The sequence below is a fragment of the Sminthopsis crassicaudata genome, chromosome 4 (assembly GCF_048593235.1).
Source record: "Sminthopsis crassicaudata isolate SCR6 chromosome 4, ASM4859323v1, whole genome shotgun sequence".
Taxonomy (NCBI): Eukaryota; Metazoa; Chordata; class Mammalia; order Dasyuromorphia; family Dasyuridae; genus Sminthopsis; species Sminthopsis crassicaudata.
The window spans coordinates 372204432-372231509 of record NC_133620.1 but is presented as its reverse complement, the minus strand read 5'-3'; the positions used below and the strand labels follow the sequence as shown (position 1 = coordinate 372231509).

General features: G+C 37.7%; 2 protein-coding genes across 7 annotated transcripts in view; one reads left to right on the top strand and one right to left on the bottom strand.

Moving 5' to 3' along the window:
• NUP210L (nucleoporin 210 like) overlaps positions 1–24805 on the top strand; it is a 147543-nt gene extending 122738 nt beyond the window's left edge. Inside the window, exons 29-40 of one of the 6 annotated variants that reach the window (XR_012481658.1) lie at positions 1293–1384; positions 1676–1850; positions 2688–2863; positions 4190–4407; positions 6199–6335; positions 9171–9322; positions 9866–10015; positions 17990–18240; positions 21644–21851; positions 23003–23107; positions 24438–24509; positions 24583–24805. Coding sequence is in view for 4 of the 6 variants with exons in the window: in XM_074265195.1 (XP_074121296.1) it covers positions 1293–1384; positions 1676–1850; positions 2688–2863; positions 4190–4407; positions 6199–6335; positions 9171–9297; positions 9866–10015; positions 17990–18240; positions 21644–21851; positions 23003–23107; positions 24438–24509; positions 24561–24712 (1863 nt within the window). In the remaining 2 variants the exon portion in view is untranslated. Of the gene's footprint in view, positions 1–1292; positions 1385–1675; positions 1851–2687; positions 2864–4189; positions 4408–6198; positions 6336–9170; positions 9323–9865; positions 10016–17989; positions 18241–21643; positions 21852–23002; positions 23108–24437; positions 24510–24560 lie in introns of those variants that run through there. The other 5 variants (XM_074265196.1, XM_074265195.1, XM_074265197.1 and 2 more) reach the window with 5 other exon arrangements.
• A 405-nt stretch (positions 24806–25210) lies between these two features.
• On the bottom strand, positions 25211–26848 carry RPS27 (ribosomal protein S27). The gene is made up of 4 exons (XM_074265223.1): positions 26689–26848; positions 26373–26481; positions 25799–25909; positions 25211–25298 (listed from the first exon to the last, which is right to left on the bottom strand). The coding sequence occupies exons 1-4, from the start codon at positions 26692–26694 to the stop codon at positions 25270–25272; spliced, it is 255 nt and encodes an 84-aa protein (XP_074121324.1). The 5' UTR covers positions 26695–26848; the 3' UTR covers positions 25211–25269.
• Between the last annotated feature and the right edge of the window lie 230 nt (positions 26849–27078).

Genomic DNA, 27078 nt, shown 5'->3' with positions numbered 1-27078 from the left:
AGTGAGCTGGTCCTAGAACTAAATAGGAGATAAAAGAACAGATTGCATCATATTGGGAAAGTTGTGCAACACTTTAAGTGATTCCAAGTTGCTTTTTGCGGCAAAATCATATATTTCTTATCCTAATAGTGATAGTCTATGACTGTAAATCATACAGTATTATGTTATCAAAAGAATCAAAATTACAAATGACCCAAATAGCAATGGGGAGAGGCATAGTGAGTGTGAGTCAACAGCAGCAGCTGAATATGAAAAATTATTTGAGACCTCAAGGGTGTAATGTTCTTCTCTAAAATATAAAGTTCTCTGGGAGCAGGTTTCTTTGGGGGCTTCTGTTTCAGTTCAGTTCAATAATCACCTTAAATGCAGCCAGGGATTAAAGTCCAAATCCTTTACTGTCTCTTCCAATATCTTATCTCCTTCTCTTGGGGCTCAGCTAGTTTTCTGGAGGCCTTTCCAATCTTGCCTCTAGTCCTTTGCCTCTGCCAGCTTTAGCTTCCAGCTAGCACAAAGGTGGAAACTGGAATGAATCTGACTCTGCCTCTAAGAGTGGGTTTTTAGGCTTCTGTCCTCTGACTTGTGAATCTCCTCGACTCCTCGACTGAATCCTGGCTGTGAATCTCCAGAAGTCAATCCTAGTTGAGGCTCCTAGCTTATATATGCTCTCTAAAGGTATAAACTAATGTATGAGAACTCTCGTAAAGGTGTGAACTCTAAAGGTGGCAACTAAGTACATAAGTTTTGTCTCTATCAATTCCAGTGACTCAGCACCTTGTTTCAAGTTCTGGCCCATAACACAAGGGTATGTATGACTGGAAAAGAAAGGGATCCAGTAATGTGATGTTAAGTGAGGAAAACAGATGGGCAATCCATTTGCTACAGTGGAACCAACAAAGCAGTAAAAATAATGACAGCTTGCTAGCTTTCTATGTCACTTTACATTTTGCATAAACCTTATATCTTTGTTAGATGTGCTCTCATTTGACATTCATAATGACCCTATGAGGCAGGTATTCTCATTATCCTAGATAATATAGATGAAGAAACTGAGACTAAGAGATTTTAAAGGATTTGCCAGAGTTCCCACTTATGTGAAAGGAAAAGAGAAGATGAATCACTTTGTAACTGTCATTATTACCATGAGAAACTATTTGAGAACATTGAGATACTCTTCCTGATACCTATCTTGGATTAAAAGGTTTTCCATATCTACATGAATAGATACCATTGTGCTGAATATATTTCAGTCTGGAATTTTCACTTTTTTAAAAAAAAATGCTTTCTTATCACAGGTATTTGAAAAGCTCCAGCTTTTCTGTCCAGAATGCCCAGCAGAGCAAATTCTGATGTCTATGAATTCTCAGCTCAAACTGCATACTAACAGGTAGATGAGAAGTGGGCAGAGCACAACCTGGTGAATTTTACTTTAAATACTTTCTGCACGATATTTGACTCTAAGACAGACAATCGCTGGGTACAACTTATTAAATATACTTCATAAAGGAATATTGAAAACTTTAGCACAGTGTAAGGCTGGGCCACCAGACATCATGGAAATGGGATAACCTTCTAGGTGTGCAACCTTAAAAATAATCCTAAAAAAAAACTTTTCTGATTTTGCATTAATCAAACAGAACCTAACTGAAGGCCACTATTTAATCTGCTTCCACTCTAGAGAAGGAGCTGCCTTTGTAAGTTCCAGGGTTCTCAGGTGTTTCCCCAATTCATCTGTCATCGAGGAAGATGGTCAAGGGCTCCTGAAAGCTGGTGCTATCGCAGGTACTGCTGTATTAGAAGTCACTTCCCTGGAACCTTTTGGAGTCAATCAGACAGCTATAACTGGAGTCCAGGTGTGTTCAGGAACATTTGTTAAAATGCTACATAGTAGCTTATCATATTTTTTTTTAGGACTGTGAGCTTTCTTAGTATTCAGTGTCTTCCTTAAAGAGCTTAGTTAAACAGTTCTGACTGATCCATTTGACTTTGGTATCTGCCAGAATTGGTATCTTGTTAGACAATTTATCAATTGACAAGTAGCAAGGAATGTTGAGAGATGAAGGTAGTTATGAAGTGCCTTAGCAAGCTAACATATCACAAGATCCATTAGTTTCATTATGAATAACTTTAGTGAGAAACATCCTTTTGACTTTTTTTTTGTCTCTATAGTTCCATTATGGCACACAATATCTAGCATACAATAAGCACTTAATAAATATTTTAATTGAACTGAAAAAAATGAAGCAACTGCTTAAAATACACTTTTATCATTAGAATAACAGAATTTAGATCTGGAAGATCATCCAGTCCTACTTACTACACAGTTCAGAAAATAGCTTGATGTACTCTCATTCACTATTTACTGTGAAAAGCCTTGTAATATGGAGGATACAAAAATATAAACAACCCAAATATTCCTCCAGAGCTCTCAGAGAGCATCAGCCTTTATTCCCAAGCTGTTGTTATACAGTTCTAATTGTTACAAACTTTTTTCTTACTTGGAACCAGTGTTTATTGTCTCCATATGTAAGGTATTGATGCTTCAGCTAACCTTGCTCCTTTCCCATTTAGAATGAAAAGTAATTGTATTTTCCTTGGAAGAGCAATACTATTCCCTCTTCTTTATGTGTCTCTGTTTTGATAACATATGCTTTCCCTTCTCCCTTCTGTTCCCTGCTGCTCTTGCACAGGTAGCACCAGTGACATACTTGCGGATGAGTACCCACCCCAAACTCTACACTGCTCCAGGAAGGATCTTGTCCGCATTTCCACTGGGCATGTCTCTCACCTTCACTGTCCAGTTCTATGATAGCATTGGGGAGAAATTCCATACACACAACACACAACTCTACTTGGCCCTGAACAGGTAGGGAATTCTTTTTTTTTTTTTTTTCTTTTCCAAAACTTATTGATAATACTGCAACATGAGCCCTTGCAAAACCTTGTGTTCCAGTTTCCCCCCGCCACGCTGTCCCGTCCCCCTTCCCTAGATGGCAAGTAGTCCAATATATGTTTAACATGGTAGAAATATATGCTAAATCCAACATATGCATACATATTTATACAATTATCTTGCTGTACAAGAAAAATCAAATCAATCCAGAAAAGAAAAGGATGAAGAAAATAAAATGCAAGCAAACAACAAAAAGAGTGAGGATGCTATGTTGTGAACCACACTCAATTCCCACAGTCCTCTCTCTGGGGGGAGATGGCTCTTTTGATGACAAAACCATTGGAACTTGTCTGAATCATCTCATTATTGAAGAGAACCGCATCCATCAGAATTGATGTTGCCGTGTATAATGATCTCCTGGTTCATGCAAGTCTCTCCAGGCCTGTGAAATCATTCTGTTGATCATTTCTTACAGAACAATAATATTCCATAACGTTCATATACCATAAATTATTTAGCCATTCTCCAACTAATGAGAATCCACTCAGTTTCCAATTTCTTGCCATTATAAAAAGGGCTGCCACAAACATTTTTGCATATTCCCTTTCCAGGTAGGGAATTCTTATGATCAGATTCTCATAAGTTTGTTCCATGTTATATAGCAACCCAGCTGACTTCTTGCTTCTGGGACTCACCTGAACTCTTATGGGAAGCTAGAAACAGGACTGAAAAGACAAGGGTTTTATCATGGTATTTTAAGTAGAAAATTGAGAGAATTAGGTGGTTTGCCAGGTCCCAGGGGGACCCTATGTTCAGATTTCCTTTTTAAATTTTTACTTAGTAAATTCCATAGTGTCTTCATCAAAAAGCCCTTTATTGATTTCTTAGGAGTACTGCAATGCTGGATATTGTATAAAGAAAATTTATCTGTTTCTTAACATCTACTTGTTTATACCCTAAGATGTCAAAATTACCTCTGAAACTCAGAGCTATTAAATGCCATGGATGCCATTCTGCTTTCAGGATTCTGTTTATCCATTTTAAAAGACTTCTTCCCAGCTTGTGCTGTTGATAGAACCTTGAGCCTAGAGGCAGGAAAAGCTGAGTTCATCTCTGATCTCAGACACAGATCACCTAGGTGCCTTCCTTCAGCCTCCTTAGCTCTAAGATGGGAGATATAAATAGCACCTGCTTCCCACTATTGTGAGAATCAAATGATATATTTATAAAGCCCTTAGCACAAGACCCACAGCAGGCCCTTAATAAGTGCTTGTCCCTACCTTCTGTGTCTACTTTCAGAGACGATTTGTTGCTAATTGGACCAGGAAATAAGAATTATACTTACATGGCACAGGCTGTTAACCGGGGAGTAACACTTGTTGGGCTCTGGGACCAGAGACATCCCGGCATGGCTGATTATATCCCTGTCACAGTGGAGCATGCTATCGAGCCAGACACCAGACTTACTTTTGTTGGAGATGTCATCTGCTTCAGTACTTACCTTGTCAACCAGGATGGTTTGTATCTTCTTCCCATATCCTGAGAATTCGAAAGTGGCCTCACTCCAAAGGCTTTTACCTATCTAATACATCCAGCAAGCATATATTAAGCTCCCCTTACATGCAAGGTACTTTGTTTGTCTTCTAGAACTAAAAGTCCTAGTATTTCTGAGGATGGAACTTGGAGAGTAAGTGGGCATACGCAAAATAGCCCTTTTCTATATGTTTGGGAATTTCCTGTCAACTGGTACTTCTCATTTCTTTTTATAGATACTCAGCCTATGGCATTAAATAGTCATTGCCAGGCACATAATGAGCTAGCACATAATGGGTGTTTAATAAATGTTTAGTGATTGAGTGAAGGAATGACTGTACATAACCCTGTATTGAATTTCACTATAAGCTGCAGTCACTGTTTTTGTCATTGACTAACTACATTAAGCAAATGTACTTATCTGTCATTTCTAACGTGCCCTGCATGTTCATAGCAGTAGTAGCTAAAAGTCCCAGGCAATGAGCATATTCTGAGAAGAGTAGTAACTAAGAATGTATAGCAGAGAATACATTCTATAGGCCAGGAACTCTTATGATTCTATTTTGAAAACTTGGCTTTGCATGTATTGTATGTTATGGAATAAAAATGAAGGCTCAACTTCAATCAGTCTTCATTTTGATAAGGTTTGGGTACTACTGGGGGCAGATTACTTAGGTTCAGCAAAGAGTTTCCAAGCTAAAAAGTATCACTGAGTTAGATAAAATCACAACAAAGCGTTGTTCATGCCAACAGAAGAGTCTATCTGACCTTGCTCAGCTCTCATCAAATCCAACATCAGACCCTGGATGGGAGGAGAGTGTCTCTTTGAAGGCTTTCAAAAAAAACTGGAAAGGGATGCAGTTTTGACCTGGCAGCTGCCTGTGAGAATTCTGTGTGTCCATATAACCATTTGAGAAAAGTAGTGTGATAATGAACTTGGCTTAGCAAAGACTCACTCCATTTCCATTTCTGACATCTAGTGCAAAGAGAGCTCTATTGGATCCAGATCAAATCTCGGGGCCCTCTTGAGAGCTGAAGCCCATGACAACTGCTTAGAACCCGTGGTTACAAATCTGCTTCTCAATCAGAGAGACTATGATTAAGATGCTTCTGTAAGAAGACAATCATAGAATCTAGAAGTCAGTTTCTGTTGTTAGTGGACAAAAGGCCTCTTTAATCCTCACTTGTGCACAGCCTTGAGTTTCCCTTATGTTCACACTCACTCCCACTACCCTGAATGGGTAAACCAAGTGGCCTCACACCAGTTTATGTCATCTAAAGCAGTCTTCCATATTCCTTCAACTTGTAGAGATTTAAGGTAGAATATGCAAGCCAGATTTTCTGCCAGTCCCCTTTTTTCCAGTTTTCCAAATAGTTAAATGCAAAAACTTAAAATATGTTAGCTCTTGATAGTGTCTAAAAACGTGTAACCAGAGAGTTTTCGCTAGAATGCATATAAATACCCTTTCTTATCCTTTGGTTTGGGGAGGAAAGAAGAGGGAAAGAGCATTCTTCAGCTCATTAGTCTGCCTTCTTATCCTAAAGGCCCAGGTCTTGTTTTATTGGGGAAAAAGAGGTAGATAATCTAATCACAAGAAGGAGGCTTTCAACAAAGTAGAGTGTCTTTTGAGAAGGGAGATATGTTCTGTGCCTGAGAGTTGTCTGAATCTGGAACCTCCTGTATACTAGGATCAAGGTGACCGAAATTGTTTTCTCTTAGAGGTATATCCAGAGTTAAACCTAAAGAGCATTCTCTTTTTGACTATGTTTGCTAGGTGAACCTGGTATATGGATGATTTCAGCTGACAATATTCTGCAAACAGATGCCATTTCTGGGGCAGTAGTGGCTAGAAGTCCAGGAACAGCAACAATCTTTTATGACATTCCAGGAGTAGTGAAGACCTATCGAGAGGTAAATCTTTAAATACCAGGGATTAAGAGACCAAAATTATTATCACCATGTAACAAAATAATTGTTCCTGTTCATCCTTTGCTCTCAAAGAGAAGCAATGACATCATGAAGGTGATGTCTTGGAGTCCAGTGACGAGACAAAAGCCAAGCCTGGGAATAGCCGCACCAAAGTAATATGTCCCATTGATACCATCCTATCCAAAATAAACCCAGTTGATATTATCTAAGAACCCTTTGTTCCAGAGAAAATAATACTCTACAGAAACTTTAAACCACAGAATTAGCATAGTGGCCAGAATTGAGATCCCTGGTTAGGAAAATGGAATGAAACAAAGAAAGAGAAATTTTAAAAGAGAAGATACTTAAAGCCAGCAATCTTTATTTATAGGAACATTCAATAGCCATGATTAAGAATCTGACCTTTGAGATACAGTAGAAATATGAGCTGACCATTTTTATTATAACAATTAGACATTTGTTAGCTTACAATTATTGTTACTAGTATTCTTACTGATTAAATTGAGTCCTTTTTAGCTTTTATGCTCAGGCCAGTGGTTTAGTTCTTCATTTTGTAGGCAGCATTGACAGCCAGTAAAAAAAAAAAAAAAAAAAAAAATTAAAAAGAATCAAGGAATCCTTATATAGTCCTCTTGTCACTGGTGAGTTTGATATGCTTGGGCATGTGGGTTAATTTCCCTGGGCCCTAGTTTATCTATATAGTGTATCATCAGATAGAATCCTAGGAGCTTGAAGAGACCTTACAGGTCCTCTCGTCCAATTCCCAGATATTCCTGATGTCTGTTGTTATGAGGAAAGCATTGTATAAGCTTTGTAATGCTTTATAAATCTGGGGCAGCTAATTGGTGCAGTGGGTAGAGCATCAGCCCTGAAATCAAGAGGACTTGAGTTCAAATCTGGCCTCAGATACTTAACGCTTCCTAGCTGTGTGATCTTGGATAACACTTAACCCCAATTGCCTCAGCAAAAAAAAGAAAAAAAAATGCCATAGAAATCTGAGGGGTTATTATTACTATTAGAAGGTCATATAATGTCCTTGGAAGTAAGAAAAAGGAAGCATTTTAGGCTTCTTGTACAAAACTGCCATGTAAGTTAAGTGATTATTGACATTATTATCATTATCATGCATTCAGTTCTTTCATTCATTAGAAAAATATCTGAATGCCCATAGTATAAGATAATACTAGACTGAGGAATGTAATGCAAAAAAGAACAAGATACAGTTTTTACTCACAAGGAGCTTAAAGTCCAGTGGGTTGAGGGAGTGGGAGGTAGAACAAGATAAATAACTCACAGAATGAGAATATAAGGCAAAATGTGATATGAGAAAATCATAAAGTATTATTGAGGTTTAGAGAAGAGAGATATTTTGTTACAGGTAAGATGAAGAAAGTAGCATTTAAATTAGAATTTGAAGGACGGAGAGAATTTTGCCAAGTTGGAATGGTGGGTGGGGGAAAATCCTCCAGACAGAATAAACAACATGAGCAAGACTTGTTTCTAGAAAGAATGTTGTGTTCTCTTGGCAAAGGTGAACAGACTGTGTGGTGGCCATTTTTTTTGTTCTCATAAAGATAATTTGTACATAAAGGAAATGAGTTTTTTCTTAAGGTTAAGGAAAATACTAAATCTAATTGACTTTTTATACTAATTTTTATTCTGAACTTAAACATCCAATAAAACAAGCATGTTTATATACATAGTGGAATAAAAAAAAGGATTGTACATGAAACCACAGATCTCTATTATGTATAGTTTCCTTCTCTTTATTTTAGGGATATAATAAATTCAATCTGTAGTTTTAAAAGCTGCATTAATTGTACTTCTTCCTGGCCTTCCTTCTGATCTCTTTTCTGCATTAAAAAAAGAAATTCTCATTGACTTGCTTTTCTTTCCTTCCACCTTCCTTTTTTTTTTTTCACCATCCTAATGCTACCTCCCCTTGTCATCTTAGTTACTCAAGAAAATTAGATCCCATATTGTTTGTGTCCAAAAATGTGTGTCTTATTCTGCATCTTGACTCTATCATCTTTCTTAAGAGGGAGGTAAAATGCTTCACCATTAATTTTCTGGAATTGTAGTTAGTTCTTGAATTGATAAAAGTTCTCAAATCTTTACAAGTTGTTTATCTTTATAGCATTATTGTTGAATAAATTTAAGGGTTGGTTGCTTAACTATGAATCAGTTCACATAGTGTTTCCTAATTCTCTGAAACCATCTGTCATTTCTTATGTCACAATAATATTCCACTACATTCATTATTTGTTTAGCCATTCCTCAAGAAATAGACACCCCTTTAGTTTTTAGTCCTTTGCTATTTATTACACATAGAACTGCTTCAAATATTTTTAAACATAAGGGTTTCTTCCTCTTTCTTTAATGTTTTTGGGGTGTTATCCTAGTAGTGATATATTTGGGTCAAAGTATTTAGTGATTTTAGCAGAATACTTCCAAATTGCTTTCAAGAATTACTGGGCCAGTTCAGAGCTACAGCCACAGCCCATGATGTGACTGATAATGATATGATAATTAAAAGATTACAAAAATTTACTTTATATACATTATCTTATTTGATCCTCATAACGACCTTAAAGTATAGGTATTACTTGTCATTATTCTCATTTTTCAGATGTGGAAACTGAGGCTCAGAGGTGTTACATGATTTACAGATGCTCACATCGCTGCTAATAACTAACTATCCAGGCAAAATTCAAATCCATGCCTGTCCCGAGTCTGAGTACTTCTTTCACATGTCATTCTGTCTGTATTGCAATAGAAATTTATGAAATCCCTGACTTCTACTTTGGTTTGCGACAGGTGGTTATTAATGTTTCTTCAAGATTAACTCTCAGCTATGATCCCCGGACCTACCTCACCAATACCCCTAATTCAACTGTGTTCAGACTCTTCATCACTGCGGGCAGGAATGGTGTCAACCTCAAAGGTCAGGAAGGTGTCCCTGGGTTTGGGTGAGTGCCCTACTCGTTCCCATCTCATTCTAGTTCTCCCCTTTGAACAGATAACCCAAAATCTTTTTATTCTTTTGTTTCCTCCCCTTTACCTAGGGTGAGTAAACAGCTGAATAAACAAGTTAGAATTTTTTTTTGTCATCAAAATAGGTAAAAGAAGAAAGCTATGAAAACTTTCTCCATCAAGATTGGCATCCAATTGTGTATTTTGATTAGTTGTAATCTCTCTGAAGGCAAGAAGCAAAATAGATGACGTTTGGAAAATTATATTTTGTCATCTTTCCTTGGCTATGTTTATTTCAGTGATTGAAAACTAAAGGAATATGATTCATATCTATTTTTCCTATTAAAAATAGGATTGGGGGCAGCTAGGTGGCACAGTGGATAGAGCACCTGCCTTGAATTCAGGAGGACCCGAGTTCAAATCTGGTCTCAGGCACTTAACACTTCCTAGCTGTGTGACCTTGGGCAAGTCACTTAACCCCAGCCTCAAAAAAAAAAAAAATAGAATTGTAAGTTTATTCATCTTTTTTTGCTTATTAGGTTCCTGTACCTCAACTCAGGCCTTTGCCATCACAAAAGTGCTGCTTCCTGAGACCCTCATGCTCTGTCATGTACAGTTTAGTAATACAATGCTAGACATTCCAGCCAGCAAAGTTTTCCATGTTCATTCAAATTTTAGCATTGATAAAGGTAAGCTTTGCCAGTTATAGTAAATTTCTCTTCTGTTCAGTTCTTCATATACTTATTCTTTCCTCATTGAATAGAAACTACAGTGTTCCCCAGTATGATCTGAGATATAGCAGTTAGCATAACATTCAATTAATATTTTCATCAAGAGCCTACTTTGGAACCTTAATACACATTATTCATATTTAAACTATGAAGTCTAGCTTCCAAGGTCTTTGTGCTTATTGCCACTTCTGTCCCACTAACCTTCAAAAACAATTACTGGTTTTAATGTCCTTGCCTTTGTACATGCTGCACTTCTCAATGGGATGGTCTGTTTTTGTTCCTTTCCATTAATCCATAGCACTCATTTTCTTCAAAAATGAATTCATTTCAACAAGTGTTTGCTAAGCATACATAACCATTGAAGGAGAAACACAGAAATTAAAGATAGCTGGATGGCAAAATGAATATAGGGCTATACCTAGAATCAGGAAATCCTCAAATCCAGCCTCAGATGCATGCTGTGTGACCCTGCCTCACCAGCACAATGCCCCTGGCACAAAATAGGTGCTATAGTACATACCTCATATATGTGTACACACATACATATAAAGATATATGGACATATATGATGATACCCATAATACCATTGAAAAGCAATATATGATTAAGTGCCAAAATGAGTGATATAGCTAGTAAGTGCTTGAGGAACTGGAAGAGGGGAAAAAAATCACATTGATGATGTGAAGATGATGTCTGAGAATGAAATTTGCATTTCTTAACATGTCTTAAAATACAGGAGTACCAAACTAGTTCCTGGGCAGGAATGGAAGGCAACAAAAGCTGATAAGAATATATTACTTCAAATTTTTCAGTCTCATTGAAAGGACTTTCAAAATTTTTAAATGGCTTTTGGAAAAAAAATTCCTTTATACTTTCACCAAGCTAGATACTATAGAGTAGGTAAGATAAAGAAACAATAGTAAAAATAAAGAGAACTGCTGAGTACCAATTAAAATATAATTTTCTCTTTATTTTTCTTGGAAAATTAATATTGAAAATCTGGCTAATATGGCAATAAGCTTTGCATGCTTTCACATGTAGAATTGATATATTGCTTGCCTTCCCAGTGGGTATGGAAGTGGGGGCAGGAAGAGAGAATTTGGAACTCAAAATTTTAAAAGAAAAGAATGTTTTAAATAAATAATATATATAACATATATTTTATATATAATATATACATATATTATATATGACAATATATAGTATATATATTATATATGACAATATATAATATATACATATATTATATATGACACTATATAATATATAGGGTTTTTTTAAGAAAAAGAAAGATTAGCAGTTAGAACATCCAGAATTTCATAAGAAACAAAACTCAAGAAAGTATCCTGCATAATGAAACCTATGGCTTCAAATATCCATATATAGATTATCAAAGTTTAAACAATAAGCAACATCTCTGAGCCAGAGATCTCAATGCAAGGAGCCCAGTTTGACCTAAGAGATGTCACTGAGACTAAGTGGGAAGAAACCCATGACCATATATGGCTCTGGGAGAGGGTATACCTTGTCCAAAAGAAATAGAAATAGGATAAGGGTAATTGAGCAACATTATCAATTAAAAACTTGATATATAATATTTGTGTCAACATCAGTAGAGAAAGAAACAGAAGCAATTTTATCATAGCATATTACAGATCATCTAGACAAAAAGAAGAAATAAAAATAAGGATCTTGAGATCTTGCAATGGAGAGCTGATCTGGTAGTGGTGGAGACTTCATTATTCCTGATATCTGTTGGAGCTCTCTTTCTTCCAAAAGCTAGCAACTTCTTGATTGTCCTGAATCATAATTTTATCCTTCAAAAGATGGAGCAGTCAACAAGGGAAAATTCTGTGCTATATCTGATTCTCAGTAAGAAGAATGGAAACAATGCAAACCTTAGAGAGGAAATAACCACCCCTCTTAGAGTTTGTGCTAGAGGAGAAGAGGAAATCCAGGAATAACCTGAAGTGGACCTTAAATTTTAGGATTGTAGATTTCAAAGGATTCAGAGAAAAAAGATAGTTTCTTTGAACTAAAATTCTACAGAGGAAATAAACCCAGGTGAGAGGGAAACTCTAAAAGAATGAAATTATGAAGTCCCAAAAAGAAATCTTTTAATTGACAAAGAAAGACAGGAGGCTAACAGTAAGAGAATAGTAATGTGAAAGCAAGACATTCTCTTATAAAAATAATGTTGAGTACTGATTCATAAGCACCTCAAGCTGATGAAGAAAAACAAAAAAAAAAATCTTTAGGGGGAAAAAGGGGGGGGAAACTTGTTGTTTGAGGTGGAATGATAGATAAGTCACAATAGAGTAGCTTATTTATTTTGCTTCTTTTTGTATTAAGCTACTATTTATGAGTTTGAATCACCTGGCTCAGATTAACTCTGACTTTAGTCACAGAAAAAAAAGAAACAACTGGCAGATGTGAATGCTAAATCAGTATTAGTGATATTAGATCATGTAAAACAATAGAAATACTTCAGGACTCTAGAAGACCAAATGTCCCCTCCCTCTTCAGAAGAGAGAACAAAATAGAGTCTAAAACTCTTGTCTTGCAGACAATTTCAATTGCTAGGAAATTCTAGAACAGATCATCGAGAAAACAACTAATCAAACATTTAGAAAAGACAATGATGATCCCAAAGAAACATTATGGCTTTATCCAGAACAAGACATTCTAGATTAACCTATTTTCCATTTTCAGGCTGCTAGATCAAGGCATACTGCAGATCCCATTTGACTAGGTTTTTAGCAAAATATTTTGTTACATTATCTCATGCTATTCTAATGGGGAAAATGGAGAGATGTTGGAGTACAATTGGATAGATTCAGGAACTGATTGAATGATTAGATTCAAATAGTTAATGTTCAGTCTTACCTTGGAAGTGAAATGTCACAAGGATCCATTCTTGGTCCTGTTTTGTTTAACTGTTTTTGATGACTTGGATAAAGGTTTAGATATGTCAGCTGGGAATGACAGCTAAGGCTTCAGGGAACTTCCCATTTTGACATAACAGATCATTGAATTGAATCCAATAAAATAAATTTAATAAGAATAAAAGTTGATTCCTGTGTTCAAGATGGAACAAGGATAGTTAAAAGTTTTTTTTGTGATAAAGATCTGAGTCAGTCATAAATGTCAGTATAAACATTCCTAAACAGTTAACATATACCAAACACTGTGCTAACTCCTGGGGATGCAAAGAAAGGCAATAGGATCTTTGTCCTTAATGAACTCACATTCTAATGGGAGAGACAATGTGCAAGCACTTATATAGTTTCAAGATATAGTATAAATAGAAAGTAATTTCTGAAGCAAGGCAATAGCAATTAGGGCAACCAGGAAAACTCTGCATAAGATGAGATTTAAGCAAACAAAGGAACCCAGAAAAGCCAGGAGGCAGAGATCAGAAAGGAAAGGTTTGCAAGCCTGAGTAAAGGTAGAATCAGGAGATGGAGAGTCATGGATTACAAACTCAGTATAGATCAGGAGTGTGATGTGGGAGCCAGAAAAACTAATATGATCTTGCAATAACAGAGACTTAACTTCAGGAATTAGGAGAGTTTTGTATCCTTTGATTATTTGTCCATTGGATATTGATTTTTTTTTTTGTCCAGATAGGCCTATAAATTATTTTATTTATCAAATCTAATTTTTCATTGTTTTAACAAACATTTCTTTCCCCCCCCCCCCCCCTGAGGCTGGGGTTAAGTGACTTGCCCAGGGTCACACAGCTAGGAAGTGTTAAGTGTCTGAGATCAGATTTGAACTCGGGTCCTCCTGAATTCAAGGCTGGTGCTCTATCCACTGCGCCACCTAGCTGCCCCTTTAACAAACATTTCAAAAAAAGATTCAACAAATAAATATTGCAACAAATATTTATTAAATAGTAACTGTGGGCAAAAGTATTTTGCTGGCTTCTGAGCAAAAATCCAAAACTCAAATAAGAAACTCACTTGAGTTTAAAATAACTACAATAACTATAATAAATTAATCAGAGAAGGACAAAATAATAAATGAGGTCTGAGGGAATCCAGGGAAGTTTTCTTGAAGGAAATAGTACTTAAATTGGAATTTTAAAGGATCAATCAAAAAGCATTTTAAGTACCTCAGGTTCTGTGCTAAATACTGGGGAAACAAAGGCAAAAATGAAACAATCCCTGCCCTCAAGCTCCTTCAGTTTTATCGGAGAAATAATACATATATGGGTAGGCATCTGGTGGAGAGATCCTAGCATCTGGAAAATCAGAAAAGGCCTGGGATGAGCTGGGCTTGAAAGGAACCTGTCAATTTTCTGAGAGAGTCTGTCTATAATAAGGTACAGCGAAAGGAGAGGGTATGGTCAACTCTTCTTTGTTCATTTCAAATAAAACTGAGGTTTTTCTAATATTCATTCCTCTATTCCTTCTTCTATGTTTGTGTATTCTGCTCATATACCCCAGTTATAAGAAAAAGCATGATTTTGTTTTCTTTCTCATTTTCCCCTTTTTGATCTTATTTTTCTTGTGCAGCATGATAATTATGGAAATACATATGGAGGAATTTTAAATGTTTAATATATATTGAATTGCTTGCTATCTAGGAGAGGGAGCAGGATGAAGGGAAGAAGAAAAAAAAAAATTTAGAACTTTTCCAGTAGTAAATGTTGAAAATTACCTGTGCATGTGTTTTGAAAATAAAAACTTAAAAAAAAAAAAAAGAAAGAAAAGAAAAAAGAAAGGAAAGAGCATGTTTTATCCTCTTCTACCTTTTCTATAGATTAGTGAATTCCTTTTTGCCTCCCTTCATCCTCTTTCCCCTCTCTAATCCTATAGTACCACATCAGTCATCTTTTCATGCTGTGCTTTTCTTATTTAATTTCATTAGTAATCCTTTGAAGACAGTGAGATTCTAGAGATACTTGTTTCTTCTTCCTTAAGAGAAAGTTAGCATCACATCATCATGCAGCCCCTTGCTCCAGTAAATTGATCTTTCTAGGTTTCTTTTGACTTATGTTTGCATTTTAAAGTTCTTGCTCAATTCTGATCTTTTCATCAGAAATACATAAAAGTTCCCCGTTACATTTAAGACCTATTTTTCCCTAGTAAGATTATTACTCAGCTTTATAGGTAAATTATTCTTGATTTTAAGTTTCTATCTTTTGCCTTTTCGAATATTATATTCCTTGATTTCCTCTTGCATTGATAATAGAAACTGTGAGGTTTTGTGTGATCCTAACTAGTTTCTTGGTACTTGAATTGTTCTTTTCTGGATATTTACAATATTTTTTTTCTTTGATGTAGATTTGACCCAGATTTTTGCTGTCATATTCCTGGAATTTTTCCCTTTGGGTTTTATTTTGGGAGGTTATTGGTAGATCTTTTTCTTCACTTTGCTCTTCATCCATCCAACTGGAGCTTTCTAATAGGGACAGGGAAGGAATTTCCACTTGCTACCTCTAGACACAGAGACTTACTGGCTATTCCTATTTCTGATCCACCTCTGGTCGTAGTGTAAGGCTACTGGTTTGTTTACCTGAGTTGACCCTAGCTTTGCTAAAAGCCCCTTCTGACTTTCCGTGCATTTGTGGAGTAGAAGTTATTTACTGTATTTCTTGATCACTATTCTGTCTGATGTAAATCTCAGATTTTTGCTAAAGTACCTATGGAAGGGCTTGGGCAATCTGGTACAATTCATGTAACCATTGTCACTGAGAACATACACTATGCATTCTGATAACCAAGTACTGCTAACCCCACAGGTCGCCAGAATATTTATCAGAATATTTATTGCATATGTTCAGGCTTTTTCAACAGATACAATATCCCCCATTCCTCACCAAATGTTGCTCTCCAAGTTCTTACTTAGACTGTTCCCCTTCCCACTGCTCTTCCAGGCTTGTGGGCAGTGCAGTTGCCCCCTCCCCAATTCATATTGCTTAAGGGGAATGAAAATAGATTCTTAAAATGATGGAAATCTCAATTTGACTCATCCTACTTCACATTTGGAATATGTCTTTCACACTATTCAGCTCTGTAGGTGATATCACTCTATAGGCTAACCACACTGTATCCACAGTTCTAGAAACATTAAAATCAAAAGTGCCTTTTTCCCTGGCACACAATCCGAGGCTGTCAGTCTCGTGATCTCATGCACCATCTGTGTAACTTTCTGGGCCAAAGTATTTTTCCCTGGATCCCACTGTATGTTGTCTTTCTCCTCTCAGAATGTTTACACAATATTTGTAACCCCATCAATTACTACACAGTGCCTGGTACATACTAAATGTGCAATAAATTATTTGCTGTGCACCACCCAGCTGCCCAGCAACAGGGAATAAGGAGAAATGAATATTGTATATGTATGCTACCATGCGTTTGATTTAGCTTAATTATTTTTCCTTTTTTCTTTTTTGAGAGGCAATTGGGATTAAGTAACTTGCCTAGGATCACACTGAGGCCAGATTTGAACTCAGATTCTCCTGACTCGAGGGCTAGAGCTGTATTCACTGTATCATCTAGCTGCCCCAACTGTTTTTTTTTTTTTGTTTGTTTTGTTTTGTTTTTTGTTATAAGAAGGAGTTTAGTGACAGGGAAAAAGGGAGAGTTGAATATCAGAAAGTAAACTTTTTTTTTTAAAGAAAAAAAATTCTGTTGGTGTCTTTCAAATTAAAAAATGTTGCTCAGATTTAGACTGACAAACCAATTAAATTAATTCACCTGTAGGTTTTTCTTGAAAAGGTGTTACAGATGGATAATGTACTCAATCTGGAATTGGATAGGAGGAAGAGATTTTTGGAAAATAAAAAATTAAAGTATCAATATTGTCATTATTCTGTATATAGCTATGAATCCCAAACCATCAGAATCTCATTTTGAATAAAAATTTCAGGCAACCCAAAGGGCAGTGAAAAAACTGTACATTGAATGGGGTAGGAGGCCAGATTGCAAGGTTTAGAAGCGAAATGAAGCAGAGCCTTTTTTTTTTTTTAAAGCCTTTTAAAAAGTTCTGCTGAAAGAGAAATGGAAAAATAGAAAACAATAGAAACAAAGATATTGAGGATTTCTTTCTTAAAGATAGGGGAGGCTTGGGAGATTTGCTACTGAAAAATAAGAGTTTGGAAAAAAAATAAAAGAGTGACACTGGGAGCAATCTGCTAATGAAAATGGGAAGATATAAGATCAAAGGTGTGTGCAAAAGAGGTGGCCTTGGCAAATTGAAGGGCTCAAGGATCTGATGAAAATTTGGAATGGATACTGGTGATATGGCTGTAAAAGCCCAGTTGAAATTAGATTACATAAATTTTCAGTAGATTCAGCAGTTTGTTCACTTCCTCTAACCTCTATTTAGTAGCTGGTAAGCAAGAGCAAAAAAAGGCAGATAGTGGGAGTAATACAGGGATGGTATTTCCTAGAATATGGGGGAAAAAAATCTCACAAGATCAGGTGTTGGTGGATAGTAATCTATAGTAATGAAAGGAATCAATAAGTCAAGAAATATACCACTGTTGAATTATGAAATACACCACTTTGGAAAAAAACAGGGATAGTACTTCATAATTGAATATCGGGGCAAAGTAATGAGTCAAAATTACTTAAGTTTGGAACCTGCCTCACTCAAGTGTGATAGTTCTGTCAATGGACAGAAGTTAGTAAGATGAGCTAGAGAGAAAAAATAGTACGTTAAAATCCCTTTCAAGTTGATTACCTTCCTTAAATAAGCCACTTTAGTACCTGAGTTTTCTCCTCCATTAGCCCCCAACATTCTCAATTTGTATTAGTCTGTACTTGTTGATGTGTTTCTTTTCATATGTCTGTATTCTGTGTCTGGCCTAGGAAATAGGTGCTCAACACTGATTTAGTTTTCATTCCCTCCAGTTACCCCTCTTTTCCCTACACTATAAGCTGCTGGATCTTCCTTCTAAGTGTTTCCCTCTCTCTGTAGGGGTTTATGTCTGCCTAATCACGGTCCGGCCCCAGTCTGAGGAGCTTCTTCAGGCCCTGAGTGTGGCTGACACTTCTGTCTATGGGTGGGCCACACTCATCAGCGAGCGTAGCAAGAGTGGCATGCAAAGGATCCTCATTCCCTTCATCCCTGCATTTTACATCAACCAGACAGAACTGATTCTTAGCAGCAAACAAGAGATCGGAGAGATAAGGGTTCTGGGAGTGGACAGAGTGTTAGAGAAACTGGAGGTACGTTTTAGGATGAGCTGAAAAGAAGGAAATATAAGTTTAAAAAATAAGGCCTATATTCTTAGTGCAGATGGCAAAAGGGATTCGTGAAAATCACAACTTTCTGTTTTGGAATCCTGCATCTTGTTCTAGGATCTGCAACTTAAGGATATAAGGAAGTAAAAATGGGAAGTCTCAACTATATTGTTTTGTGGTTTTCACTCATGTGTGACTTTATGACCCTATTTGGGGTTTGCTTGGTAGAGATACTAAAGCAATTAGCCATTTTTTTCTCTAACTCATTTTACAGATGAGGAAACTGAGGTAAACAAGGTTGAATGATTTGCTCAGGGTCACACAGCTAGTAAGTAAATGAACAGATTTGAACTTGAGAAGTTGGGTCTCCCTGCCTCCAGACCACTATTCTATCCTCCATAGTATATAGCTGTCCACATAGTCTACTATAGACATGTAGATGTTTTTAAAGGGTTGGAAAGAAATGCTAAAAAATACATTTCTTCTCAGATATGAGAAACCTGAGGAAATTAAGGTTCTTAAGCTGAAAACAGTAGTGAACTGATTGTTCTTCATCTCTTCATCTTCAGAGAGATCGGGACAAAACTGAATTAGAGTAGTTAAGGTTAAACAGAAAGAGTTCCCTTCCTTGTATTTACTGAAGAGAAATTGTCTGTTCCTCCTTAGAGGAGGGTCTTTGAGTGGGTTAGCCTTGTATCATCCTATAGTTTTTTAGCCAGAATAATACCTGAAGGCAAAGGAAGGCATGAATGAGATGGACTTTAGAGAGTTTTTCCATTGCTGGTTCATTACTGGTACACAAAGCTTAGAATTTACCAGAATTTTTGCTAAGATTTTTGAAATTCATTTCAAACACTGCATTAAATATTCTTTAGCTTTCATTCTCTGAGCAATATCACATGATACTTCTAATAATCACAAGCCTCAACAATCTATTACAATCAGCACTTTGGAGCCATTTAAAATTGTTTAATTAAAAAAAAAAAATGTGTTTCTTTTCAATCTTGCAAACATTGCGATAGACTGGGTCTTCCTTCTTCAATCTTTCACCACATAAATGAAGACAGGAATTATTCTTCCCATTTTACAAAAGGAGAGAAAAGTAGATTAGGTAACCTATTTGTATCAGTAGTACATATAAAGTTCCTTCTATAAAATATTCAGATACCATGCTTAGTCTAATACCCCACCCCACTTCTTCCACTTCTTCTCTTTTACATTCCCCAGCATGTCCTTACTCCTTTTATATCACTTCCACTATCCTTTGTTACACATTGATTCCCATCAGCTAACTATAATGGAAAGAATGGGATTGATTATATTAAATTTAAAAGGTTTTACAGAAGCAAAGCACATGTAATCAAGATTAGAAGGAAAGCAAAAATCTGAGAAATAACTTTTATAGCAAGTATCTCTTATAAAGGCCTTATTTCTCATATGTATAGAACCTAGTCAAATTTATAAGAATCAAGTCATTCTCTAATTGCTAAAATTTTTAATTATTTTTTTCAAATGAAGGTCAACCTTCTTTTTCCTATCTCCTTGACTTCCCCTGCCTCTCTCTTCAGAAAACAAAACAAGGGGGCAGCTAGGTGGACCCGAGTTCAAATCTGGTCTCGGATACTTAATACTTCCTAGCTGTGTGACCCTGGGCAAGTCACTTAACCCCAGCCTCAGGAAAAAAAGAAAGAAAGAAAGAAAATAAAACAAAACAAAACCCCGTTATAGACATATATAGTCAAGCAAAAAAATTTCCACATTGAACTATATTCACTCGTGAATGAATAGCATAGTGGTAACATATTATGGTTGATTGTTGTATTGATAAGTCCTTAAGACTTTAAAAGTCATTTATCTTTATTATAATGTTAAATAAATTGTCCTCTTAGTTCTACTCATTTAATTCTATATCAGTTCTTGTAATTCTTTGCTAGTTTATTTGGAATGCTATCCCCTTCCATTTTCCGTGGCACATAAGTATTTTATCACATTCCATATACCATAATCACATACATCATAATTTGTTCAGTTACTCCCCAGTTGATGGGTACCCCTCCCCTCCGTTTGTAAATCTGCCATCTCAAAAAAGGACCACTATAAATGTTTTTTGTACAAGTGGATCCTCCTTTCTTTGATCTCTTTGGGGTATACCTATAGTAAATAGTAGCACTGGATCCAAGTCGCTTCCAAGTTGCTTTCCAGAGTGATCAGACATTTCATGGCTCCTCTAGAACATTTGTCATTTTCTTTTTTTGACAGTTTTGATATTTAAAGGGTATAAAGTGAAACCTCAACATTGTTTTAATTTGCCTTTCTCTAATTTTTAGCGATTTAGATAATTTTTATAATTAATAGCTTGGATTTCTTCCTCTGAAAACTGTATTTTCATAGTCATTTGGCTTTTTATCAATTGGGAATAATTCTTATGCCTATAAAATTGCATTAGTTCCCTAAGAAAAGTTAAATTTTAATGATAGGATGTCTCTAGAACAGGAATTCTTTCTTTTTGAAATAGATCCTTTTGTCAGCTTCATGAAGCCTCTGATTAGAGTAATGGTTTGTAACCTACATTCATAACTGAAGGAAATGCTAAAAGTTAATCAAAATAAAGATATCATTTTTTCCCACCCAAGTTAACAGACCCTCTGAAATGAAACCCAAAGGGTCCATGGACCTCAGGTTAAGAACTCCACCTTTATAAGGTAATCTTGTTTGTTGCCTTTATTAGCTTATTTCTATAGTTCTTTCCATAGCTTAATCCTGGTGTTTTATAAGTAGTGCTGGACTTCATCTTTGTACTTCATCCTTTTGGGGTTTGGGTGAGGGGATTTTGTTTCATTTTGGAGTGTGAGGTATCAGGAGTCAAAGCTTTTCAAAACTCTTATTCTTTTTATCTGGCTAAGTCCTATTCATGGGAAATTGAAGGCCTTTTGTCCAGCTCGAATTCTGTTGGGGGGGAAAAAAACTCATGTTCATTCTGTATTCATCAAGTGTTCAATCCAGAGGCAAGGAGGGTTAGTGACCAGGATTTTAACATCACTAGTTTCTAGTTTTCTGACCATTGCTAAGTCACCTATATTCTGTGCCTCAGTTTCCTTTCATGTAAAACTGGGTTAATACCTCATTCCTCCCAGACTTGGTGTAAAAGTATTTTTCATACTACAAATGTGATTTGTTACTCTCCTCAGTACAGTGAACAACTAAGAACAAATTCAGAATAAGTGTTCCCTTTTTACATGCTAGAAAACAGTTTTTAGTCTGTTATTGAGCCAGAGCTGGCTCCTGGGACTCCTTAGGATCCTCCTCCCTGCACTGCTGGGGTGTGAAGAAGATTGGAACATGAGATATTTCCCCTTCAAACAAGAGCTACTTTATTTTTCTCTTCTAGGTCTTCCCAAGCTCCCCAGTCCTGGTCGTGTCTCCCCATAAGAGATCATCCCTCATTCCGGGTTTGGCCATCTACCCAGTTCAGGTTGTCAACTTTACATCACTCCAGCAGATGGCAGCCCTAGTCTTCATCAACATCTCCTGTGTGCTGACAGGCCAGAGAGAGGCTGTGCCAGTGAGGGCAGTGATAGAGAAGTCCAGCATGGGTGGTAATTTCCCACACTCTTCATGAAACTCCTCTTTTTAAAGCAGCTGAGGCCAAAATTTCCGTATCATTCAGCAAAAGCAATCCCACTGCAGGTGGGAACAGGTTATTGCCACTTCAAATAAAAGGAAAGCTGTCCAGAGGCCACAGTGATAACCCAGCACTTCATGAAACATCACCCTGCCTTCAAACCCCATATAAGCAATAAGGCTCATGATATCCAGGTAGCCTTCCTTCACTTATAATTTTATTGGCTGCCTCCTCTAGCCCCACCCAGATTCATTTTGTTATCCTACTTACTTGCCTGACATAAATCCTTATGTCTTTTTATATGTTATTTATTTTAAGGTAAAATGGAGTGCTGGGCCTAAAATCAGTAAAACCTGAGTTCAGTTTGGCCTTCAACACTTAGTAGTTGTGTGACCCTCACACAAGTCCCTTAATCCTGTTTGTTTCCAATTCCTCATCTTTAAAATGAGCAGAAAGAAATGGCAAAGGACCTCAATATCTTTGCCAAACAAAACCAAACCAAAAAACCCCCCAAAAAAACCCAAATTGGGTTACAAAGATCCCACAACTGAAACGACTGAACAACAAAGCACCCAGAAGAAGCTTTCTCTTTCCCTTATAGTATTCACCTCAGGAGTCTGATTGAGATGGTTCTATAGCCAGAACCAAAGCCCAGCTTTCCAAGGACAGGGAATTAACCTAGTTGAGTTGGCCTCATTAGTCAGGAATAGGTTCAGATAGAAAAAAAAAAAAAGGGACAGGGAGGGCAAATAACCAGGGAAGTCAGAGTCCATTTTACTTATTTTTGTATTCCCCTAAATATCTAATAGTGTTTCCCACGTCAGATTCAATGTTTCTAGAATTGTACTCACACACATTCTCATGCCACCTTACCCTAGTTACTAAGGAATGGACATTTGTCTTTTAGAATGGATCAATTAGGTTAACTTACAGAAGTTACTGTGCATTAATGTGCTGAGGGAGATCCACTCTTTTCACTTATTTGGTTTTCAAACCAGATCTGAAACTAGTGAAAGCAAAGCTTAAGTTCAACAATGTTTTTGTACACCTTAAACACAAACACCATTTACTAGGTAACAGGTTTCATTTTTAAAAATCTGATATTTATTCCTTCAAAACATTTAGATCAATGTGAAGATTCAGGTGTTGTACAGCAGCTGATTGAGTCTTATCAAATGCTTCTCTTTACCATGTTTGCTGTTCTTGCATCAACAGCTGTCATCTTCCTAGGTGAGTTAAATCAATGAATTAAACCTTACTGTTTTATTCCTCATTCAGATTATTTGAAAATAGTCAAATTTGGGGGCAGCTAGATTGTACATGGATAGAGCATGGGCCCTGAAATCAGGAGGACCTGTTTAAATCCAGCCTCAGATACTTATCGTGTACTAGGTGTATGACCCTGGGGTAAGTCACTTAACCCCAATTGCCTTGAAAAGAAAATTATATCAAGTTTATGGAAGAGAGATATATCCCTGACTGGTGGAGAGGAGGGCAGAGATAATGCTGTTTCCTAGAACATGTTTAGTTCAATTAGCTTAGGGTCAAATACCTCACATAAAGCACTGGCTGTATTCTGGGGGACATGGAACTGGAAGATTTTTGCTTTCCTCTACTACCCACATATAGTCTTGTCCCTGTTTATTGAGAGTGGATCTTTTGTGGAATTAATAGCTTTGTCATACTCAAAAACTGGAATTAAGATTATCTGCTTTAGACCTATGTACTGAAGCAACTTCCTAAGAGTATGTTCAAGAATTTTCTAAAGTACCTACGACATACAGAAACAGAGGCAGAATAGCAGTGAGTACCTTTTGAGTCCAGAAGACAGATTCAGGTCTTCCAGATTCGGGGCTAAACTACTTTACTTTGAGCCCCTGGAAGCCAGGGAGTTCTTTGCTTTTCTTTGCATCCCTATGTCAGCACAGGGTCTGACAATAAACATTTTTGATGACAGATTGGTTTTTTTTTTTAATTTTTAAGTCCTTTTCCAAATACATCCAAAGATAGTTTTCAGCATTTCGTTTTTGCAAAACCTTGTGTTCCAAATTTTTTTCTCCTCTCACTTCCCCAAGGTAATAAGCAATACGATACAAGTGCCTCTTTGAAGCTCCCTGGCACATAGCAAGTATATTTCATAAATGTTTTTTCATTCATCTTGGGTGGATCAAGGCATAATTGGGAAATCCCAGATTATACTTTTTAGACCAAAAATTTAATGTATTAAGCATTTTTGGTTACCTAAAGTAGAGCACATTAAAGAATCCCCATCAGTGAAAATCGGAAATAAAACTAAAAACCCTTATTTATATGTTAACATCAAAACCCATTAAAATGTCCTTCTAATTTAAGATTGTTTGCCTAAAATCACAGGCTGCCATCTCTTCTCCCAGTACCCAACTATCATTTAAAATCTATTGACTCTAGAACTTAGGAGGTTGAATGTAAATCAATACATGCTGGGTTTTTTTTTAAATCTCCCATGGTTTTTCCCAACATGAGTCATGTGTATTAAAAATGAATTTACTAAAATTTACTCACTTCTTTTTAATTCTTCCAGCATACAATGCCTTCCTCAGCAGGGTACAGACAGTTCCAGTTGTGTATGTTCCAACTCCAGGAGCACAGTCAGGTAAAAATAGTTTCTAGGATAACTAACTTCTTCAAAAATCATGCCCTTCAGTTGTCATCTTTTCTCTTTCTAGGTTATTCTTATCCTTGTTCAAATTCTCCATTTGGGAATCCACCACCTCCACTTGCCCCAAGCAGGCTGCAGTACTGGTTATGGAGTGTGAGACATTAATTTACATCTGGAAAAGGCCTGGTTACATTTAGAGTTGGGAGCATTACAACTTAGCCCAAGCATCACCTGCCTGGCTCTCATCCAGAGGCAATAGTAAAAACTCCAAATAAAGAGATCAAAACTGCTATTAATGCTTTCTCCTGTTGGCTTAATCTCCTGCTCCCCTCAAATCTACTTCCATTTCTATTTTATAGATAGCTTTATGAATCTAGTAAGACAATGTTAAAAAGATTTGCATAATATATTTAATTATTCTAGTAATAAAGACATGAGATCTAGTGCACAAATGGGAAAGGATGCCACTGCCTTTTAAAACTTAACATTTACTTCCCCCCCTCCCAGACAATTGTGGTTAAGTGACTTGCCCAGGGTCACACAGCCAGGAAGCGTTAAGTGTGTAAGATCAAATTTGAACTGAGATCCTCCTGGTTTCAAGACTGGTGCTCTATCCACTGCACCACCTAGCTGCTCCTTAACATTTTTGATAGGTCCATCCTCACAACATTAAAAAGCAAGACAGTGAACAAAACTGCTATCAAAATTGTTTTATTTTTTTTTTTACAATTTCTCATTCATCTTGAATCAGTCATTAGTGCTGCTTCCGTCTGAAGGAGCATCCTGGGAGAGAAACAGTAGACTGTTGTTATCTTAGTTTACCCTAAGCAAAAAGATATTTCACCCACAAGTCTTTTCAGGGGCAGCTACACCAGTGGGGGGCAAAATAGATGAAGTACTGGGCCTGACATCAAAAAGACTCATCTTCCTGAGTTCAGGAGTTAAAATGAACTGGATTAGAAAATGACAAACCTCTATCTAGTCTGCCAAATGAGGGCACCCCCCCCAAAAAAAAAAACAGGCTAAACAGTAAGCCTCTTTTTCCATCTTTTTAAACCAACTCAACCTCTTTTTCCAGCTTTGGCCTAACCTCCCCACTCATTGAAGTTTCTTCCTTCCCTTTCATTAGACACCTTAAGGTTCTCACAAAAGCCACAGCGAATACTTCTATTTTTAACACTTCAGGAAGTTTTGTAGTTATCAGTTATTTAGTTCACTATCCCCAAATTCCTCAAAATCCAGCTACTTCAGAAACCCCCCCAGCAAGTGGAGTCAGTGCTGACCTTCTGTAAGTCTTGCCTTTCCTCCAGTAGGCTGACAGAGGACAGTGGAGCATCCGACACAGAGAACCACTGTTTGTGCGTGGCTGAAGACAGTGGTGATTTTATAGCATCCTGCAAAGCACAATTCGGGACTTGAGACTCTGCCACAAGTGGACGTACATTTTTTAAAAGCACGCAGGCTACTCAAGGCCCCGCCCCGCCCGGCAAGGCCCTTAAAATTAAGTTTGGCGAGTTTTAAGGCAGGCACAAGCCACACCTCAGTCCTGCCAACAAAACGCCAATTAAGAAAGCAGAAAAGGTCTAGAACCCGCAGCCCCAGTGCTGCCAACCAGCCCTCTCCGAAACTATCAGGCGGATCCCACTTCTGGGCGAAGCCCTTTAAAGATCCAATTATCCTTCCGCGACCAATCCCCCCCTCCCCCCTAAACCTCCAGGCTGGGGTGCGGTTCTCCGGGCTGGTTAGCTTCTGCACCCCCACGGAGCCACCACAAAGCTACACACGCTGGGGGAGGGGGAGGCCGAGGCCGGGAGTGACCCGCGGGGGACAGGGGAGGGAGCCTGCACGTGAACTCACCCGGACACTTTACGTCCATGAAATACGAGTTGGGACTCTGCACCAGGCGCTTCTTCTTGTGTTTCCGCTTCTCCTCCTCGGGAGAGGGGTGCAAGAGGTCTTTCGCGAGCTGTGAGGGGCGGAGAGGGACAAGTTAGAGATCACCGGGAGGGAGGAGAAAGGCAGCCGCCGCCATGTCAGAGCCCGTCTCCTCCTCCAAGCACGGGCGGGGACCCGCTGCTGCCCCCGAAGCTAAGGTCCTGAAAAGGAAGGGCTGAAACCGGGGACCCTCCGCAGCCTGAAAACCATCGGGGGCAGGCAGAACACGGCAACTCACAGGCATCTTAGCGCGTGGAGATCTTCACCGCCGGAAAAGAGCGAAACCGGAAATTCTGTTCCTTTTATACGTCAGTGAGGCCGGAAGTGATGCAGAGGCCTGGCTGGGCCACCATCTTGAGGAGGTCACTAGTAACGGTACCTGCCTATCTAATCAAAGGTGGCGACCATATGAGGAAAGTCCCAGAGAAGTCAGGGCGTCTCCACCGCGCCTTCCACGAAGGGCGGTCCTGTGACTTCTTAAAAGGCCTAGCCGGTGCTCACAGTAGTAGTTAACGAGTCTGCCTTTACCATTAGCCCCCTACGGAGCCTCCGGAGCAGAGGCCCCACAAACACATGGCTGCCCAGATCTAAGGCGATGAGCAGTGTCCGCTAGGGGGCAGCACGCTCA

Bases quoted from the DNA above. Each gene is read 5' to 3' on its own strand.
- RPS27 (XM_074265223.1), bottom strand. The intron at 25,910-26,372 runs GTGAGTTCACGT...TGTGCTTTGCAG, and splicing joins CATGGACGTAAAGTGTCCGG to GATGCTATAAAATCACCACT. The intron at 25,299-25,798 runs GTCAGCACTGAC...TTTCTCTCCCAG, and splicing joins AAAGGCAAGACTTACAGAAG to GATGCTCCTTCAGACGGAAG.